The 22,539-nt window shown below is 44.4% G+C and overlaps 1 protein-coding gene across 2 annotated transcripts in view; it reads right to left on the bottom strand.

Moving 5' to 3' along the window:
* STRIP2 (striatin interacting protein 2) overlaps positions 1–22,539 on the bottom strand; it is a 58,633-nt gene extending 36,094 nt beyond the window's left edge. For both annotated transcript variants that reach the window (XM_030825542.1, XM_030825543.1), the window contains exons 1-7: positions 22,336–22,539; positions 16,908–16,977; positions 12,946–13,020; positions 2,983–3,117; positions 1,387–1,507; positions 468–536; positions 152–258 (exon numbers count right to left, since the gene is read on the bottom strand). In XM_030825542.1, the coding sequence (XP_030681402.1) occupies positions 152–258; positions 468–536; positions 1,387–1,507; positions 2,983–3,117; positions 12,946–13,020; positions 16,908–16,977; positions 22,336–22,464 (706 nt within the window). In that variant the 5' untranslated portion in view covers positions 22,465–22,539. The remainder of the gene's footprint in view (positions 1–151; positions 259–467; positions 537–1,386; positions 1,508–2,982; positions 3,118–12,945; positions 13,021–16,907; positions 16,978–22,335) is intronic.

Here is a 22,539-nt window from a genome sequence, read left to right as displayed (position 1 = left end):
CCATGCAGTATCCCTGTCCTAAAAGAAAGGACATTAATTTTAAAAAAGAAAACGAAAGAAAAAACGACTGTCTGCCTCTCCTAGGCAGATACTCTGCTTCCCCTCTCCCATTAGCACCCCATCCACACCTTCCTCAAGTGCCATTTCTTACTTAATTCGGTGCGGAAGGTCTCCCGGGCTGTTCTCCACCCACAGGGGTCTGTCTCTCGCTCCAGGCGAATATTTTCCACCATTAGGTACAGAACACTCAGCAGCACCCTGGGGTTACAGAAGAGTCACAAGAGGTTCCCAAGGCAATTCCCAGCCCATAGTCACAGACCTCAGGGATGGTCTCTGTGGGAGCCCAACCCAGTGAGATTAGCTAGAGGGCAACTTCCTAACGGTCTGAGTCATCTGGGATTTGGGGAAAAGGTAACCCAGGTGCTAATCATCTGCCCTGTTCCAAGCCCATAGTTAGCCCCACTCACCTGAGCTCTGTGCTATCAGCTATGGAGACAGCTGGTTTCCGAAGGGCACTGCTACAGGCCTGGCTGTTGCTGCCAGGGGGAGGAGAAAAAGAACAGGAATGCATAAGACCTCTTTTCTCCCTGTGCTCTTACTTATCACTCACACAAACATGAGTGCTTGCCATTCCCTGGCTAGGCAGCCACTAATGAAACTGGTCTAGGGTAAAGGAGCTGATAGAATTCCCCTGCCACCTCAGCAAACTCTCATCTATGGTGAAGACAAGGCAAGGGCAGGATCTGTGGTATCCACTCCTCTTGCATTCCCCACTATGCTTAGAACTGTGCTGGACATAAAACAGATGCTAAGAAACACCTGATGAATAATAAGCAGATTGCACCCTATCTCAAACTCCTGGGTGATGGGCATGAGACAAAACAAGGGGTCACTGTAGTGGTAGCAGCAAATAAGGCCACCTCTAGAACTATAGCCCATGAGGGAAAGAATTGGGCACAATGACAGGAATTGATTTCCTGTCTTTCTTGGGTCATGCACTCAAAATAGTTTCCTTCTTGAATTCCAGAGTTAGGCTGAGCTAAGAAAGTCCTTGAATAAAAAGAGAACCCACTCAGGATAGGCCCCTGAAGCCCAGGATTAAAGCTGTAAGTGAGGCAGAAGCTGCAGATGTATAGGCCCTTGAAGCCCAGGATTAAAGCTGTAAGTGAGGCAGAAGCTGCAGATGTATCCAACCTCAGGGAGGGAGAACAGAATATCAGAGAACACAGCTGGATGGAGGGGAACTGTCAATGAGCTTTGGGCTGAGGTATGAGTAGACCCAGTTCCTCACAGGGGGTCTCTATTGTGAGGGAAGCAGCACAGAACATGAGGCCCCTTTAAGGAATGGGGGTTATGTAGGCCAGCCCTTCCCCTAAGGCTTCTCACTCAATTTCCATGTGTAGTAGCTCCAGGAAGGTGGAGAAGGTCCCCATCTGATACAGCAGGAAGCAGTTGTACCTGGACCAGTGTAGCACATCGACCTCTGAATCACATTCCCCAAAAGTACCTAAAGGACCAGACAGTTGTTACAGGGGTTGAGGGGTGGCAGTATCCCAGTTCTTTCCACCCTGCCCCATGATCTTAAGATTTTCCTATAATACTCTGCCTAATAATTAGGCTGGCATAGGTATGACAGGGACCCCAAGAACTTCCTGGAATGAGTCAGGGGAGAGGAGAGGTAGTCTCCAGGGTTAGGTCCAATGTGCTCATCAATGGCCTGTCGTCTTAAGGGTGGGTTCTCCCAGAAGCAGATCCTGAGGTAAGTAAGGATTCCAGTGCAAGTAGCTTATCTGGGAATTGTTCCGAGGAATCATCAGTAGAGATAGGGAAGAAAAGGAAGCCAAAAGAGTTCACTCAGGGGATAATTTGGAAACAGTATAAAACACACAACTCACAGTTATTCTATCCAAGAGGGGTGAGACAGTCAGGCTACCCATCTACTAACTCCTGTTAGTCATTGGATGAGGGTGCTAAACTAAAGGAGCACACTGATTCCCTACACTGCCTGGATGCCCTGTATGGGCTGCAGAGAAGGCCCTTGAGCAGAAGCTAAGCATGGTGGCACATGCCTATAATCCTAGCTACTTAGGAGGCTGGAGCAGGAGGATAGCTCGAGCCTATGAGTTCAAGACCAGCCGGGGAAACATAGTGAGACTTCGTTTTAAAAAACTTAAATAAATAAAGTCCTTGGGCAAACATATGAAGGTACTGGCAGTTGGAAGTTGGCCAGAGCACCAGACCCAAAAGATATAGGAGGGCACAGTCCTATTTGCTAGTCTTCTCTTCACCTAATGTCCACCCTTTCCCCTCTTCATTTATTATTTTTTCTTTTACAATTTTTTTTTAGCTCCCAACTGGTTGGTTCAGTTAACACGCCTCATATTTATGATCGTAGGCTTATTTTCACTCCAGCTAGGCTATCTCATTTCCCTTTCCAACACCTTGCTAACAGTTTTCTTCTGAGCAGCATTCCCCAATTACTCTATTTAGTTCTGATCATCTCCAAATTACTCACAGCATCCACTCCTGCAGTTATGTTGGCTTGAACTTTCAAAATGCCAATGAGAAACGCAAGGGGTCCATGTGTATCTGTGACACTCTCCTATTTCTCCTCAGTTTTGGGGCCAGGCCACAGTTGATGTCTTGTCTCCATCATCAGCTGGTGGTACATCATCAGCTCTGGCCACACCTCTTGCTAGTATTCACATATGATTATAGTACAGGGTAGGGAAAAGAAGAACCCTATAAAAAATTCTGACATGCCTGGTAAGATAAAGGCAGATCCCAAGGGATCTGGAACAGCACTCAACACTATCTCATCTTCCTCATAAGCACAGGTTACTCCTAGCACATGACAAGATCTGTCCTTGAGAGGCAAGAAACCTTGCTTTCCCAGCACAGCCTGTGTCATGTCAGTCCTGATAATGCCCACTTCCCTCTCAAGCCTCCACCCCTCTAAAGCTAGCAAGCGTGGTCACTCACCTTGGGCCAGATAGAGAACAGCCCGGGCCACCTTCAGCCGCCGTTCCCTACTGACCACCTCTAGCCGGTCCAAGAGTCCCATTATATAGGCCTTTTGGGCATCTTCTTCCAACTCCAGCCATTCCTTGCCCTGCACTGGGAATAAAAGGCCATATACATCCAGTGTCAGCTATTGCCACCCTTCCTGGAAAGGCTCCTCATAGCATATCCACCTCTGATCTCAGCTCCCCCGCCAAAATTATTTTCTCCAAAAGCTTTCCTTATTTCACTGAGAAAGAATAAGGTATGGGAAAAGGACCCAAAATGTTCTGGCCTGAACCCAGTCTATAGCCTCACCTTCAACATCCCCTCTGTCCTCCACACACAGCCCATACTGTCCTGTCTCTCTGCCTTTACTCAAGGAGTTCCCTCTGTCTCCCTACATATTCAATTCCTAGTCAATCTTACAGGCCCAATACAAAATGACCTCTTTCCCACTCTTACATGCCCAATATAAAATGACCTTTCTCACTAATGCTCTGGCCAAATACTCTGCTTCCATAACACTTTTTAAACTTTTCTGACACAGCATTTTCCTCTTGGATGAGGGGTGCTAAACTGGAGGAGCACACTGATTCCCTACACTTCCTGGCTGCCCTGTATAGGCCGCAGAGAAGGCCCTTGGGCAGAAGCTGGGCATAGTGGCACATGCCTGTAATCCTAGCTACTTGGGAGACTGGGGCAGGAGGACTGTTTGAGCCTCAGCAAGTTTTGTGATGTGTACATGACTCCTCTGCTCTCAAACTCTAACTTCTTTGTAAAAGCTGCTTCTCACCCCTGCCTCCAGTATCTGACACAGAATAGATACTCACCACACATTTGTTGAACTGAAAATTGAATTGCCACTGACCAAGTAAAGAAGTGGATGAGAATGTCTGAGAATGTCACAGTGTGGGCACATGAAATTACTATTGAGAGTAGGGCAAAGTTGAAGATGGGGTGAAACACTAAGGTCAAGGGTTCTATCAGGCAGCACAGCACCAGCTTCTCATGCTTCTACTCCATTGCTCTCCACTTGAGATACAGAGAACCCTGTATCCCCTAAGCAAGAAGGAAAGGCTACATGGTTATGGAGGGTATGAAGGTTAATACTGAGTGTTAACGTGATTGGATTGAAGGATACAAAGTATTAATCCTGGGTGTGTCTGTGAGGGTGTTTCCAAAAGAGATTAACATTTGAGTCAGTGGGCTGGGGAAGGCAGATCTACCCTTAATCTGGTGGGTACCATCTAATCAGCTGCCAGCAAACACAAAGCAGGCAGAAAAACATGAAAAGGAGAGATGGGCCTAGTCTCCCAGCCTACATCTTTCTCCCGTGCTGGATACTTTCTGCCCTCGAACATCAGACTCCAAGTTCTTCAGTTTTGGAACTCAGACTGGCTCTCTGCTCCTCAGCTTGCAGACAGCCTATTATGGGACCTTGTGATTGCGTAAGTTAATACTTAATAAACTCCTCTCTCTCTCTCTCTCTCTCTCTCTCTCTCTCTCTCTCTCTCTCTATATATATATATATATATATGTATTTCCTATTAGTTCTATCCCTCTAAGAGAACCCCGACTAACACAGATTTGGGTACCAGGAGTGGTTCTAGAGGAACAGAATATTAAGGATGGAGTTCTTTCAGTGGTTTTGAGATTTCTGGAGTTGGCTGCTTAATATGATTAGATCTAAAAATGCTGAGAAATCTACTTCTAATAGTATAGAGAACACGGATAGTCCTTGGCAGAAACTGTTTGGAGAGTTATGCAAACTAAATGCATTTGACATTCCTGATTCACTGCTCGTGAGAGGCAAGGAGTTTAGTGACTATACATAATACCTTTGACCATATGTGGAGAACCAAGGAACATAATGAAGCTGATTGGTTGCTCCTAAGTTCAGTGGACAAAGTGATGAAAGAAAATGATGAACTCAGGGATTCTGTCTCCCAGCTTCAGAAGCAGATACTGAGCCTCAAATCTGCTAAGATTGCCCTGAATGAGAGTCTTATCTCCTGTAGAGAAAGAGCTGAAATTGTGGAAAAACAGACACAAGCTTTTGTCATGCGAATGGCTGAACGGCAATGAAAGATGCATTTACAGCATTGTCAGGTGTCTACTGTTAAAGTGAGGGCATTTAGTGGAAAAGAATGGGACCCTGAAACTTAGAATGGGGACATGTGGGAGGACCCTGGTGAAGCTGGGCACACTGAGTTTATAAACTCTGATGAACCTTTTTTGCCAGGAGGAACAGCTTCCCCATCCCCAGTAGTGGCAATATCTCCTTCCTGACCCATGCTGCCATCAGCCTTTCCACCTTTGTCTGACGAGATAAACCCTGCACTGCCTGAAGCAACAGTGATGGCAGTTGCCCTGAAACAGTTGCCAGGCAAGATAATGTTGCTTCTCCTCAGAAGCTACCCCCAACACCTTTGTTTGGTTCTAGACCTATAACTAGATGAAAGTTGTGGCAGGCCCCTAGAGGTGGCGTTGAGAGTGTGACCCATGAGGAGGTGTGCTACACTCGAAAAGAACTATTTGAGTCCTCTAATTTATATAAACAGCAATCTGGAGAACAGGCATGGGAATGGATATTAAGGGTATGGGATAATGGAGGAAGGAACACAGAGTTGGATCAGGCTGAATTTATTGATTTAGGCCCACTAAGTAGGGGCTCTGCATTTAATGTTGCAGCTTGGGGAGTTAAAAAAGATTCTAATAGTTTATTTGGTCAGCTGAATTATGGATTAAAAGATGGCCCACTGTGAGTGAGCTGGAAATGCCTGATCTCCCTTGGTTTAATGTAGAGGAAGGGATCCAAAGGCTTAGGGAAATTGGGATGGTGGAGTGGATTACTCACTTTAGAGCTACTCATCCCAGCTGGGAGGGTCCAGAAGATACATCCTTGACCAATGCCTTACAAAATAGATTTGTGAAGGCAGCAACTGCATCTTTGAAGAGTCCTGTAATTGCTTTTCTCCTTATGCCAGATCTAATGGTGGGAACCACAGTCACTCAACTACAAAATTTAAATGCAGGATTTTAATGGTTTTAGGTCTAACATTTCAGTCTTTAATCCATCTTGAATTAATTTTTGTATAAGGTGTAAGGAAGGGATCCAGTTTCAGCTTTCTACATATGGCTAGCCAGTTTTCCCAGCACCACTTATTAAATAGGGAATCCTTTCCCCATTGCTTGTTTTTGTCAGGTTTGTCAAAGATCAGATAGTTGTAGATATGTGACATCATTTCTGAGGGCTCTGTTCTGTTCCATTGATCTATGTCTCTGTAGTGGTACCAGTACCATGCTGTTTTGGTTACCGTAGCCTTGTAGTATAGTTTGAAGTCAGGTAGTGTGATGCCTCCAGCTTTGTTCTTTTGGCTTAGGATTGACTTGGCGATGCGGGCTCTTTTTTGGTTCCATATGAACTTTAAAGTAGTTTTTTCCAATTCTGTGAAGAAAGTCATTGGTAGCTTGATGGGGATGGCATTGAATCTGTAAATTACCTTGGGCAGTATGTCCATTTTCACGATATTGATTCTTCCAACCCATGAGCATGGAATGTTCTTCCATTTGTTTGTATCCTCTTTTATTTCATTGAGCAGTGGTTTGTAGTTCTCCTTGAAGAGGTCCTTCACATCCCTTGTAAGTTGGATTCCTAGGTATTTTATTCTCTTTGAAGCAATTCTGAATGGGAGTTCACTCATGATTTGGCTCTCTGTCTGTGATTGGTGTACAAGAATGCTTGTGATTTCTGTACATTGATTTTGTATCCTGAGACTTTGCTGAAGTTGCTAATCAGCTTAAGGAGATTTTGGGCTGAGATGATGGGGTTTTCTAGATATACAATCATGTCATCTGCAAACAGGGACAATTTGACTTCCTCTTTTCCTAATTGAATACCCTTTATTTCCTTCTCCTGCTTGATTGCTCTTGCCAGAACTTCCAGCACTATGTTGAATAGGAGTGGTGAGAGAGGGCATCCCTGTCTTGTGCCAGTTTTCAAAGGGAATGCTTCCAATTTTTGCCCATTCAGTATGATATTGGCTGTGGGTTTGTCATAGATAGCTCTTATTATTTTGAGATACGTCCCATCAATACCTAATTTTTTGAGAGTTTTTAGCATGAAGGGTTGTTGAATTTTGTCAAACCATTCAGGACATAGGCGTGGGCAAGGACTTCATGTCTAAAACACCAAAAGCAATGGCAACAAAAGCCAAAATTGACAAATGGGATCTAATTAAACTAAAGAGCTTCTGCACAGCAAAAGAAACTACCATCAGAGTGAACAGGCAACCTACAGAATGGGAGAAAATTTTTGCAACATACTCATCTGACAAAGGGCTAGTATCCAGAATCTACAATGAACTCAAACAAATTTACAAGAAAAAAACAAACAACCCCATCAAAAAGTGGGCAAAGGACATGAACAGACACTTCTCAAAAGAAGACATTTATGCAGCCAAAAAACACATGAAAAAATGCTCATCATCACTGGCCATCAGAGAAATGCAAATCAAAACCACAGTGAGATATCATCTCACACCAGTTAGAATGGTCATCATTAAAAAATCAGGAAACAACAGGTCCTGGAGAGGATGTGGAGAAATAGGAACACTTTTACACTGTTGGTGGGACTGTAAACTAGTTCAACCATTGTGGAAGTCAGTGTGGCAATTCCTCAGGGATCTAGAACTAGAAAAACCATTTGACCCAGCCATCCCATTACTGGGTATATACCCAAAGGATTATAAATCATGCTGCTATAAAGACACATGTACACGTATGTTTATTGCGGCACTATTCACAATAGCAAAGACTTGGAACCAACCCAAATGTCCAACAACGATAGACTGGATTAAGAAAATGTGGCACATATACACCATGGAATACTATGCAGCCATAAAAAATGATGAGTTCATGTCCTTTGTAGGGACATGGATGAAACTGGAAAACATCATTCTCAGTAAACTATTGCAAGGACAAAAAACCAAACACTGCATGTTCTCACTCCTAGGTGGGAATTGAACAATGAGAACTCATGGACACAGGAAGGGGAACATCACACTCTGGGGACTGTTGTGGGGTGGGGGGAGGGGGGAAGGACAGCATTAGGAGATATACCTAATGCTCAATGACAAGTTAATGGGTGCAGCAAAACAACATGGCACATGGATACATATGTAACAAACCTGCACATTGTGCACATGTACCCTAAAACCTAAAGTATAATAATAATAATAAAAAATTTAAATACAATGGGAATAATCAGATCCCGAGGTGGCAGGGGCCAAGTGGAAGCACTCGACCATCAAAGGCAAGGTGGGTGTAGCTACCATAATGGATGGCAGAGGCAAAGGAGCAATCAGAATAGTCTGACTCATGTAGAGCTGTGGCATTGGCTAATTAATCATAGTGTTTCTAGAAGTGAAACTGATAGGAAGTCTACTGCATTCCTACTTTATACAAGCAGAAAACTTGTAGGTCGAATGGACAAAAGACTAATTTGAATTATAAAAACAGAGAATCATGGCCTCTCAATCAATTTCCAGATTTGAGCCAGTTAATAGACCCAGAACCCCTTGAATGAAGGGGAGGCCGGGTTCCCTTGAGGAAGGACACCACTACATTACCGACAGTTTATGCAGTGAATTTTTCTCCCATCCTTCCCCAAGAAGAACTCTGGCCTTTTACTAGGGTAACTGTGCATTGGGGAAAGAGAAATGATCAGCTATTTCGGGGACTACTGGACACTGGCTCTGAGCTGACGTTGATTCCAGGGGACCCAAAATGTCATTGTGGTCCTCCAGTTAAAGTACAGGCTTATGGAGGTCAGGTAACTAATGGAGTTTTAGCTCAGGCCTGACTTACAGTGGGCCCCCAGACTCATCCTGTGGTCACTTCCCCAGTGCCAGAATGCATAATTGGCATAGACATACTTAGTAGCTGGCAGAACCCCCACATTGGCTCCCTGACTGGTAGGGTGAGCGTTACTATGGTGGGAAAGGACAAATGGAAGCCATTAGAGCTGCCTCTACCTAGAAAAATAGTAAGTCGAAAACAATATCACATCCCTGGAGGGATTGTGGAGATCACTGCCATCATCAAGGACTTGAAAGACAAAGGAGTGGTGATTCCCACCACATCCCTGTTCAACTCTCGCATTTGGCCTGTGCAGAAGACAGATGAATCTTGGAGAATGACAGTGGATTGTAGTAAGCTTAACCAAGTGGTGACTCCAATTGCAGCTGCTGTACCAGATGTGGTTTCATTGCTTGAGCAAATTAACACATCTCCTGGTACCTGGTACGTGGTCATTGACTTGGCAAGTGCCTTTTACTCCATTCCTGTCCATAAGGCCCACAAGAAGCAATTTGCCTCCAGCTGGCAGGGACAGCAATATACCTTTACTGTCCTACCCCAGAGGTATATCTATTCTCCGGCTTTGAGTCATAATCTTATTCGGAGAGACCTTGATCGCTTTTTGCTTCCACAAGATATCACACTGGTCCATTACATTGATGACATTATGCTGATTGGATCCAGTGAGCAAGAAGTAGCAAACACACTGGACTTATTGGTGAGACATTTGTATGCCAGAGGATGGGAAATAAATCTGATTAAAATTCAGGGAACTTCTACCTCATTAAAATTCCCAGGGGTCCAGTGCTGTGGGACCTGTTGAGATATTCCTTCTTAGGTGAAGGATAAGTTGCTTCATTTGGCCCCTCCTACAACCAAAAAAGAAGCACAATGCCTAGTGGGTCTATTTGGGTTTTGGAGGCAACATATTCCTCATTTGGGTGTGTTATTCCTGCCCATTTATCTAGACCCCACCCAGTTTTTAGTGGGGTCCAGAACAGAAGAAGGCTCTGCAACAGGCCCAGGCTGTTGTGCAAGCTGCTCTGCCACTTGGGCCATATGACCTAGCAGATCCAATGGTGTTTGAGGTGTCAGTGGCAGATGGGGATGCTGTTTGGAGCCTTTGGCAGGCTCCCATAGGTGAATCACAGTGGAGGCCTCTAGGATTTTGGAGCAAGGCCCTGCCATCTTCTGCAGATAACTACTTTACTTTTGAGAGACAGCTCTTGGCCTGTTACTGGTCTTTAGTGGAAACTGAACGTTTGACTATGGGTCATCAAGTCACCATGCGACCTCAACTGCCTATCATGAACTGAGTGCTTTCTGACCCATCAAGCCATAAAGTGGGTCATGCACAGCAGCATTCCATCATCAAATGGAAGTGGTATATATGTGATCGGGCTCAAGCAGGTCTTGAAGGCACATGTAAGTTACATGAGGAAGTGGCTCAAATGCCCATGGTCTCTAGTCCTGCCACCCTGCCTTCTTTCCCTCAGCCTGCACTGACGGCCTCATGGGGAGCTCCCTATAAGTTGACAGAGGAAGAGAAGTGTAGGGCCTGGTTTACAGATGGTTCTGCACCATATGCAGGCACCACCTGAAAGTGGATGGCTGCAGCACTACAGCCCCTTTCTAGGACATCCCTGAAGGACAGCAGTGAAGGGAAATCTTCCCAGTGGGCAGAACTTTGAGCAGTGCACCTGGTTGTGTACTTTGCATGGAAGGAGAAATGGTAAGATGTGCGATTATATACTGATTCATGGGCTATAGCCAATGATTTGGCTGGATGGTCAGGGACTTGGAAGAAGAATGATTGCAAAATTGGTGACAAAAAAATTGGGGAAAGAAGTATGTGGATGGACCTCTCTGAGTGGTCAAAAACTGTGAAGATATTTGTACTCCATGTGAGTGCTCACCAGTGGGTGACCAAAGCAGAGAAGGAGTTTAATAATCAAGTGGATAGGATGACCTGTTCTGTGGACACCAATCAGCCTCTTTCCCCAGCACCTCTGTCATTGTCCAATGGGCCCATGAGCAAAGTAGCCACTGCAGCAGGGATGGAGGTTACGCATGGGCTCAGTAACATGGACTTCCACTCACCAAGGCTGACCTGGCTACAGCCACTGCTGAGTGCCCAATTTGCTAGCAGCAGAGACCAACACTGAGCCCTAGATAAGGCACCATTCCTCAGGGTGATCAGCCAGCTACCTGGTGGCAGGTTGATTGTATTGGACCTCTTCTGTCATGGAAAGGGCAGAGGTTTGTCCTCACTAGAATAGACACTTACTCCAGATAAGGGTTTGCCTGTCCTGCAAGCAATGCTTCTGCCAAGACTACCGTCCACAGACTCATGGAATGCCTCATCCACCGTCATGGTATTCCACAAAGCATTGCCTCTGACCAAGGCACTCACTTCATGGCTAAAGAAGTGTGGCAGTGGGCTCATGCTCATAGAATTCACTGGTCTTACCATGTTCCCCATTATCCTGAAGCAGATGGATTGATAGAACGGTGGAATGGCCTTTTGAAGTCACAAGTAGGATGCCAACTAGGTGACAATACTTTGCAGGGCTGGGGCAAAGTTCTCCAGAAGGCCATGTATGCTCTGAATCAGCATCCAACATATGGTACTGTTTTTCCCATAGTCAGGATTCACCGGTCCAGGAATCAAGGGGTGGAAGTGGCACCACTCACCATCACCCCTAGTGATCTAGCAAAATTTTTGCTTCCTGTTCCCGTGACATTACGTTCTGCTGGCCTAGAGGTTTTAGCTCCAGAGGGAGGAAACTGCCACCAGGAGACACAACAATGATTCCATTAAACTGGAAGTGAAGATTGCCACCTGGACACCCCAAAGTGTCAACAGGCTAAGAAGGGAGTTACAGTGTTGGCTGGGGTGACTGACCCAGACTATCAAGATGAAATCAGTCTACTACTCCACAACGGAGGTAAGGAAGAGTATGCGTGGAATACAGGAGATCCATTAGGGCCTCTCTTAATATTACTATGCCCTGTGACTAAGGCCGATGGGAAACTACAACACCCCAATCCAGGAAGGACTACAAATGACCCAGACCCCTCAGGAATGAAGGTTTGGGTCACTCCACCAGGAAAAAAATCATGACCTGCCAAGCTGCTTGCTGAATGCTAAGGGAATACAGAATGGGTAGTAAAAGAAGGTAGTCATCAATACCAGCTACGATCACGTGACCAGCTGCAGAAATGAGGACTGTAATTGTCATGAGTATTTCCTTCTTCTTTTGTTAAAAACATGTTTGTGCATGTATACACTTGTACTAATATCTTCATTTTATTTCCTTTCTCCTTTATCATGTGACATAAGATTTATTGACTTCATATCAGCATTTAAGTATTGTTAACTTTATATAATAGTATTTGGGTTGGGGATTGGTGAGTTTCCAGTTGTACAAAGGATAGTTGTATTATGTTAGGCATAATTATGCCCTTATTATTGTCTCTATTTGAAGATTATGTATGATCTCAGGAGATGTGTATGAGTTCGAGTTGACAAGGGGTGGACTTGTGATGGTTAATACTGTGTGTCAACTTGATTGGATTGAAGGATACAAAGTATTGATCCTGGGTATGTCTGTGAGGGTGTTGCCAAAAGAGACTAACATTTGAGTCAGTTGGCTGGGGAAGGCAGATCCACCCTTAATCCGGTGGGCACAATCTAATCAGCTGCCAGCAAATATAAAACAGGCAGAAAAACATGAAAAGGAGAGACGGGCCTAGCCTTCCAGCCTACATCTTTCTCCTGTGCTGGAGAGTTCCTGCCCTCGAACATCGGACTCCAAGTTCTTCAGCTTTGGGACTCAGACTGGCTCTCCTTGCTCCTCAGCTTGCAGACAGCCTATTGTGGGACCTTGTGATTGTGTAAGTTAATACTTAATAAACTCCCCTTTATATATCTATTTATCATATTAGTTCTATCCCTCTAAGAGAACCCTAACTGATACAGAGGGCATGAAGGATCGCACTTTGTTTTAGTCTTTTACTAGATCAGGCTGGTATATCATAGAAGGAAAAAGCAGGTCTCTATGAGTAAAGATCTGGAATTACCTTGAGTCTTGAAATCTTCTTCAAAGCACCTCCTGTTATTGGTGAATTCCAGGTTCTCAGTGTAACTATACAATTCTGTGGCAGGAAAGACAGAACAGTCACATTCCGGAGATCCTTAAAGAAGGGGCCCAAAGTAGAGAGGGTGGCATGAAAGAGCTGAAGCTTCCAACACATTCCTGTGTCCAATTCAATCCAAAGCCAGCTTCCTCCTTTTCAGAGCAGTTAAAAATAGCCACTTGTGTCCCTGGGAGATTAAACCATCAAACCTGTCCTCTTCCTGCCAGCTGGCTGCTGCAGCAGAGAAGGCAGCCTTCAACATTTGGTGAGGGCCAGGAGGAGGACTGGAGCACAGAGAGCTTAATCTCATCACTCCTGTTTCTCAGGGCTGCAACTCCTGCTTTGTCAATCCAACCAGGAACTATCATATCTCTAAGAGAAGAGGAGGGCAACACAACTCCTGAAACTTAGAGGAAAGATCCTTGTGCTGGATCAGGAAACCACGGCAAGGGCTGAAAAGTAAGTGCTAGATGGCTCTTCAGGGTTGGAGCCAGTTCATTCTCTCCCTGCTAAGTTTCCTCAGAGGGTATAGAAGCTTAGATTCCTGCCCACAGCCACTAAGCAGAGGCTGCAAAAAAAACTCTAGAGAACAGCTATGGCCGTCAAAGGGCTGCTGTGCCCAGGAAAATCTAACTTTGCTAACAGCAGCCTCTCAATACAAAATGCAGAAAGCTTATGAGAAATAAAAATGCCGGCCATGTGTGATGGCTCAGACCTATAGGATTATAATCCCAGCACTTTGGGAGGCTGAGACAGGAGGATTGCTTGAGGCCAGGAGTTTGAGACTAGCCTGGACAATATAGCATGACCCTATCTCTACAAAAAATTTCAACATTAGCCAGGTGTAGTGGCACATGACTGTACTCCTAGCTACTTAGGAGGCTGAGGTGGAGGATCATTTGAGCTTAGGAGTTTGAGGCTTTAGTGAGCTGTGATCATGTCACTGCATTCCAGCCTGGGGTAACAGAATGAGACTCTGTATCTTAAAAAAGAAAAAAAAAAAAAAAAAGAAAGAAGAAAAGAAATAAAAATGCCCTCTCCTACTCTCTGTCTCTCTCCAGAACATTGTATATGTACCCTCATCTTACAGAAGATGAAGAACTGAAATACAGAAGTCAACAGATGATAGAACAGATTTCCTTTAAATCTCTGCTCCCTACCTGAGACCCTTCCTGGAAATTTAACTAGGTCACAGGTAATTCACAAAGCAAGAGAAATTCACTTATGTTCCAGCCAGCTGTCTAATGGTTGAGAAACACCTTGTCTGGGAGTCAGGGCTTTTGAGTCTTAAGTTCCAGAATCCAGAAGTGACCAGAATCAAATCCCATCACTGAATCTTAAATTCTTCGGTCATTAGTGGAGAAAGTGAATATATATATTTTTAAGAGTAAAGCACCACAAGCCAAATCGGAAAAGTGGGCAAGGCTCTTAGGTACTGAACTTTAGTTTTGGTCTTTTTATTTTTAAATTTTAGATTATGAATTTTTATATACAGGTAAGTACAGAATAGTACATTTAAGACACCTGTGTATTATCTTCTACCCAGGTCAAACAAATGTTAGCATTTGTTATATTTGCTTCAGACTGCTCCCCCGTCTATCTTATTCCCTTCTCCAGAGGCAACCACTACAATGAAATTGGTGTGTATCCTTCACATGCCTATTTTTCTACTTTTGCTATATGCATATATGCCTGTAAACATATGATATTGTTCTGTTTAAAACTTTTTTATCCAAGCGGTATCCTATTGTATAAATTCCTTTGTTACTGATCCTTTCTCCCAATTTTGTCTTTAGCATTTATTATTATTATTATTTTTTGAGACGGAGTCTTGCTCTGTCACCCAGGCTGGAGTGCAGTGGCGTGATCTGCAACCTCTGCCTCCCGGGTTCAGGCAATTTTCCTGTCTCAGCCTCCCGAGTAGCTGGGACTACAGGTGCATGCCACGATGCCCAGCTAATTTTTGTATTTTTAGTAGAGGCGAGGTTTCACCATGTTGGTCAGGCTGGTCTCGAACTCCTGACAGGTGATCCACCCGCTTCGGCCTCCCAAAGTGCTGGGATTACAGACATGAGCTACCGCGCCCGGCCAAGCATTTATTGATATTGAAACATGTTGAGGCCAGGTGTGGTGGCTCATACCTGTAGTCCCAGCACTTTGGAAGGCCAAGGCAGGAGGATCACTTGAGCCCAGGAGTTCAGGACCAGCCTGGGCAACATGGTGAGACTTTGTTACTACAAAAGATAAACAAAATTAGCTGGACATCATGGCACAAAATTAGCTGGGCATGGTAGGGCATGCCTATGGTCCTAGCTACTTGAGAGGCTGGGGTGGGAGGATCACTTGAGTCCAGGAGGTCAAGGCTGTAGTGAGCTGAGATTGTGCCACTCCAGCGTAAGCAACAGAGCCAGACCCTGTCTCAAAAATAAAAAGATAAAAAATAAATATATTGATTTAGATCAATTATTATTTTAATGGCTATTCAATAGCCTACTGCACTAATATGCTATAGTTTATCCATTTCCCTACTGATGAGCATTGTAGGTTGTTTCCAACTTTTTACACTGATAAACAAGGCTGCAATACACATCTTTGTACATTTTCTTGTGCCCAAGTGTAATTTTCTTTAGAGTGGATATCTAGCAGTAGACTTGTTGGGTCACAATATGTGCACATCTTCAACTTTGCAAGATATAAGCAAAATGCTTTTCAATTTTATACTCTGCTCCCCCATGTCTAGCAGTGCATAAAAGTACTAATTTCTCTGCACCCTCACCAACCCCAGGCTTTTAAGTTTTACACTCTGATGATTGTGAAATAATATTTTATTATTTTAATTTGCTTTTCTCCATTTACTAATAAAGTTCAATATCTTTTCATATATTTATTGACCATTTGGCTTTTTCTTCTATAAATTCCCATTTATATTCTTTGCCCATTTCTCTGTTGGGTTGCTCTTCTCCTCTCTTTAATATATATATATTTATATCATATTCCTATTATGAATTATAATCCTTTGTTGGTTATTAAACTTAGCTCTCTATTTCTCTGTCACTCATCACAAAATTTACTCTCTGTGCTCATGCACAAGAACTTCTTTAAAATTGTTTGCCTCTTTTCTCTGAAAAAGCATGCCTCAGAGTATCACTTCCATGTGACAGAATATTTAAATTTCACACCATCTCCACCCAAAGCTCATTTATTAATAACTGGCATTCGTAGCACATGTAACATGGAGGCCCTTAATGTGAGGCGATCACATTTACCCTAAGCTAAAAATCCAGACAGAGACAAGCAGGCCAGCTCTGAAAGAACGGAATCACTTAACCCCAGCTCACAAACATCCAAGCAGAACTCTACTATGATGGACGCAGGTGACATGTCCAGCCTTGCTCAGCTGGCCAGTTGACTAAAGTTTTTCCTCAGACTTTGCTGAGATTTTAATAAGGGGCAGTTGCGAGAGGAAGAAGGGAAAGATGGAGGTAGAGGAGACAAAGGAAAAAGAGATGGCATGGGATAGAAAGAGGATGGCAGAAAGAAGGAGGCAGGCAAAGATATGGGTGACAGGAAGAGAAAAAGAGAAGGAATACGGAGAAGATGGAGAGAAAACTGATTTGAGAGTGCACCAAATCAGTTATTTTCAAAGAGAATAAAGAAGAGTGAGCAGGAAAGAGTGATAGAATGACAGAATGAAGAATACCATAGCCAAGGAGAATCACAGAAGGAAATGTGAAGACAAACAAAGAGATATTTACCACTCGGGTGGAGAGAAAAAGGAAATGTGGAGAACAGCCTTTGTTCAACAGCCACTTGGTGAGAACAGACAAGCTTCCAGGTAGATCACAGGTCCCTTCCCTCTCCTCCTGGCCATTCTTCCGCTAGCTACTGACCCATCTACCTCATACCTGACAACTCTGCTGCATGCCCGTCTGCATCTCCATACTCAAACTCCAGAGTGGGACAGTCCACAGAGCCCTGTAACAGAGAAATTTTGTTGGTAACTGGGATAACTTGGAAAAAGGGGTTGCCAAGGGAAGATTGGACCCTTATTTATCTTCTTCCCCTCATGGAGGCCAAGGTTAGATCAGGGAGTCAGTTAGGAGAGTCCTATTTGGGTCTTTCATCTCAGAGGTACCCTACGCCAAGCCGAAACTTGAGTCTCAGTGTTGGGAGGGGCTGAGGATTCCTATGCAAAATCAGAAAGTCTGAATAAAGGGCCAGGATCTCAAACATATATGAAAGCTATGGTCTGTGTCCATATCTAATCCACATGAGCACAGATCAGAGGAGCATCTAGCTGATTCATATAAAATTGAGACAGACAGAAACAAAGAGAACTGGATTCTAGCTTCAGTTCTGTCATCAACCCACTGTATGATATAGATTAAGTCTCATGCTGTGGATTATAGTTCCTTATTTTTAAAGAGGTTCTTTAGCTTTAATATTCCGCAACTTTAGGATTGTCAAATAATGCAACATCTCCACTCCAAGTCGTAGTAAAGATTACATTTCCCATGATGTTGTATGTATAAATTTATAATCCTATTAAATATGTTTTAATATAATCCCATCTTCTAACTTATTTAAACATTTTGGGATATTTCCTTCCTGTATATGTTAATATATATGAATTTTTAAAATTTTCAATCTCAGCTCTGTCACATACTATTTGATCTTGGACAAGTTAACCTCTCTGTGCCTCAGTGTGACATAAAAAATATACTGTTCTTTGCCCCTGTCTCCTGGTACAGAGCTCTTGAAACTCTTAGAAGTTCCTGAGTGATAGGAGTGTCAGTTATTCATAATGAGTCACTGTCAGCTTTACCAGAATTTATGCTCATGAGGTGACTTATGTTAGGAAAGACCAAGCACATGATTAGAGGGTTTAACTTTCAGCACCACTGCCACATCTAGGGAGGGGAGGGGTACTACAGATTAAGTTCAGTCATGTGGCCAATAGTTTAATTATGCCCAGGTAATGAAACACCATAGGAAAACCCAGAAACAACTAGGTTCAGGCAGCTTTTGGGTTGGGGAACAAACAGATGTGCTAGGAGAGTGCTGCCCAGGGAAGATAAGGAAGCTCTGCACCACCCCAAACCCATACTTTGTCCTTTGCATCTCTTCCATTTAGCTGTTTCTGAGTCGTATCCTTTATAATAAAATTATAATTCTAAGTACATGTTTTCCTGAATCCTGTGAGTTATTCTAGCAAATTATGGAACCTGAAAGGAAGATCATGATAACCGCTTAATTTGTAGTTGGCCAGGCGAAAGTGTAGATAGCCTGGGGATCCCACCTATGGCTGGTGTCTAAAGTAGGGCCTTGTAGGACTGAGCCCTTAACTTGGGGGTCTGTGCTAATTCTAGGTAGTTAGTGTCAGAACTGAATTGAATTGTAGGACATCCAGTTGGTGTCAGCGAATTGTTGGAAAATGACCTCCTCAGTTTTCCCATCTGTAAAATGAGGATAACAACAGGACTTACTTCATAGGGTTATTTTAAGGACTAAATGAGTTAATACAGGAAAGGCCCACGGCCTAGCACTTGGTAGCACTATGTGGGTGGTCACTCTATGACTTTAATATTATATTATAAAGGCATTCTTCTCATATTATTATGACTATTAGTTTAAACGGTTGTATAAATGGATGTACATTTATTGGTTTACTTAACTAGTTCCTTATTGAATAAATTGTTTTTAATTTTCCTTTATTATATGCAACAAACTGTAATAGACTTATACTTTTTTCTATATTTAGGATATTTCCTAAGCAAAGATTTTTATAAAGAAAATTAATGAATCAAATCTTATGAACATTTTAAAGTCCCTTTGTATATAAGTTGCTCCCCCAAAACATTATGCCAATTTATACTGTCAACAAGGCAAATCGGCCGGGTGCGGTGGCTCACGCCTGTAATCCCAGCACTTTGAGGAGGCCGAGGCGGGCAGATCACGAGGTCAGGAGATCGAGACCATCCTGGCTAACACGGTGAAACCCCATCTCCACTAAAAATACAAAAAATTAGCCGAGCATGGTGGCGGGCGCCTGTAGTCCCAGCTACTCGGGAGGCTGAGGCAGGAGAATGGCGTGAACCTGGGAGGCAGAGCTTGCAGTGAGCCGAGATTGCACCACTGCACTCCAGCCTGGGTGACGGAGCGAGACTCCATCCAAAAAAAAAACAAGGCGACTCATGTTTTAATCCACTATAGCAAAGATTTCCAAACTTTTGGATTACAGGGAACAGTAGGGAAAAAGAAAAAGGTAGAGAGTGGCAAATGACATAGGGTTGTTGCTGTCTTATTCTGATAGGTAAGGACTTTAGAAACTTCAAAAAATTCAAAAAATGAAAGAATCTCAGAATAAAGAACAGCCATTAAAAACTGTTTTTACATTATGTCCCAGCACACACACACACAAAAAAACTGGAACAAAAGTTTAACAAAATATTTACCTTTACTGCATGTGATGCCTTGCTATTTTCTATTATTTTCTTTCTTTTCTTTTTTTTTTAAAGACAGGGTCTTCCTCTCACCCAGGCTGGAGTGCAGTGGCATGATCACAGCTCACTGCAGCCTCAACCTCCTAAAGTGATTCAGCCTCCTGAGCAGCTGGGACAACAGGTGCGCACCATCATGCCTGGCTAAATTTTTATTTTTTATTTATTTGTAGAGATGGGGTCTGCCTACATTTCCCAGGTTGGTCTCGAATTCCTGAGCTGAAGCTATCACCTGCCTCAGTCTCCCAAAGTGCTGGGATAATAGGCATGAGCCATCATGCTGGCTTTATTTCTTAAAATAAAAATTTTAGCCTTAATTAACAGGTTTCCCCCATAGCAGTTTGAAAAACACTGTTTTAAATTGTATACATTCTTAAATTTAACATATTGAACTAAATTTTTAGAAAAACTCACTTCGATGACCCGAATTTTCCTCATTTTACCACAGACCAGTTAAAACTTTGTCAAGGAGTTTGAGATCAATAAACCAGATCTGGCTAAAAGAGGTCTGAGGTGAATCCTTTTGTTAGGTTAAGACTCTTCTTATTAAGCAAACAATTATTCTTTAGCTTCCTTTTTAGGTTGGGATGTTCACACACTAAGCCAGTGGGAGAAGGTAGGTCAACAGTGCTTCCATAAACAGTGATACACGATGAGGCTCTCTTGACTTGTGCCACAGTAATTCTCTTCTAGTGATTTTCTAAAAGCCCTAGAGAGGAAAAAAATCCCATCTCCTCTAAGGACTGCCTTCCACAGGAAAGCAAAAAGAGGGAGAGAACAAAAGCAGATCTGGCACCTGGGTACTGTGGTGATAGGGGATGTACTGGCAGGTAAAAGGAGTCCTGCTGCAGCAGAAGGTAGAGGACAGCTAATCTTTCTAGCCAGGCTTTTGGCAGGCAGTGAGCCCAGATAGAGATGACCACAGCAGTTGTTCATTTCCAGGCATGAAGAGTGCAGCTGTAGACAATCAGCAGGTAAACCGTGGTGCAGGTGGAAAGCTTTCGATTCTCTCGACACTGCAAAGTACTGGCAAAAGCAAAGGACTGTACTTTCAGAGCCTTTGCCTGAAGAAGACTTGACAGGTGGGGAACAGATTGCAACTTTAGAAGGGTGACCCAGGCAGAGACTTGTACTCCCCCCATAGAACGTATCATTCTGAAATTATTTTATTTATTTACTCACAATTTGTCTCCCCATGGGCGAAGACGCTATCTTGTTCACTGATATATCCCTGGCACCTAAAACAGTGGCTGGCAGAAAGTCCTCGATAAATAATTGTTGAATTAATGAATGGCTCATCTCCCCAAAAAACATTTTGAGAGAGAACAATGTCTCTGTGGGGGAAGGAGGTACAGGGTGCCCTAAAAGACCAGACTCCTCCTGAGGTAGGGAGGGAGATGATGTGGCAGGTATCATCTAGCAAGACAGGAGGTCTGAGCTCTCTGCCTCTGCAAGGTGGTGACTTTGGGCCAGTCTTTTCATCTCCACTTCTACCTTGAAAAAAAAGAATGGATTCCTCCTACTCTACCTACTTCAAAATGGAAAGCATACACGAAATCACTCTGGAAACTGAAATGCTATTCAAATGGTAAGGCAAGGTCTGGGATGCCAAAGACCTGGCTTCTAGTACCAGCTCTGCCACTTGATGATGATGATGATGACAGTAATATACTAAGAGTTACTATGTACTGACTAATTACATGCATTGTGCCTGCACTGTGCCAAATATTTTATAGTCGATTATCTCATTTTGACTTTATCACAACCTTCTGAGGTAGGCAGTGTTAATCTCATCTTACAGATGAAGAAACTGGAGCTCAGGGAGGTTCCCTAATGTGCCGAAAATCACACAGGTAGTAAATGGTAGGGCTGGGAGTCAAAACCTGGTCTGACTACTCCAAAGCCTGGTGTTCTTGACCACCAACTGTGCCAGATGTCTGATCTTGGGCAAGTCACTCCTCTTTCTTTTAGGTCTGTAAAATGAAAGGGCTATACCAGATGATATCTGCAGACCCTGCCACATCTGACATTTTGTCGTCTATTCTGATCCCCGCTCAGATCCAACCGATGGAAACTGCCTCAATGAGGGAATAGAGAAGTGATAATAATTCAACGCTTTCGTCTTCCTAGATAGGGTTTCTTTTTTCAGAACAGGAGGAAGAGATGGAAATATTCATACTCCTATCTGTATCCTGGGACTGCTCCCTCCCGATAGCCACTCCAGGACTGCCCCTGCCTGAATCCCGTCTCGCTCAGCCCTCACAGGCAGGGGCCTGATGTCCGCAGAAGGCGCTCCCTAAACGGCCTAAGACTTACGGGGGGAAGGGGACGGGCAGGGAACGGGCAGAAGTCCCTCGGCCGGCCCAGGGGCCCGCCGCAGGCAGCCTGGGAGGGGGAGTGCGGTTACCCCACTCGCCAATCCTGCTTTCCTGCAGCTGAGCTTCAGCCTCCCACCCCTCAAGCCAGTCACTTAACCTCTCCGCTCCTGTTCCCCCCTCTATAAACTGGGATCGGAATTTCTGCTTCAGGGGGCTGCAGCGATTAAGTGAGATAAATATTTGGAAAGTATCTGGTCCGCTCAGTACCGCGCTCATCTTCGCGCAGCGGGGGAAAGCCAGAGGGCTAGAAAGCCCCCAACCCGCGGCAAGAGACGTGCGGACACTGGTCGAAGCCAAAGAGCCCAGCGTCCAGCCGCTAGGACCCAGCAGGCGCCCACTGCGCGGGGCTGATCGAGCGCGCCGAGGGCTCCGGGGCCGAGGCCGAAGCATCTCAGCCGCCGCTTCCCGCCGGCGGGCGTCTCCGGGCCCCAGCCGAAGCTTTCCGGGCTCCTCACCTCTGACTCCCGCCGCTGGCTTCGGAACGCTTCGCGGCCCTTGGGCGCCGCCTGCTTCCCTTTGCCGCCGCCGTTGCCATTGCCATTTGCGGGCGGGCCCCCGGTCCCAGGCGCGGCGGGGTCCTCCATGCTGCCGGTCAGCGGCTCCCCTCAGGGTTCAGCTCGCTTTGCCCGGGGCGACCCCACCGCCGCGCGCCGGGAGCC

The sequence above is a fragment of the Nomascus leucogenys genome, chromosome 13, assembly GCF_006542625.1.
Source record: "Nomascus leucogenys isolate Asia chromosome 13, Asia_NLE_v1, whole genome shotgun sequence".
Taxonomy (NCBI): domain Eukaryota; kingdom Metazoa; phylum Chordata; class Mammalia; order Primates; family Hylobatidae; genus Nomascus; species Nomascus leucogenys.
Note: the sequence above shows the minus strand (reverse complement) of the source record. Positions and strands in the feature narration are given on the sequence as shown.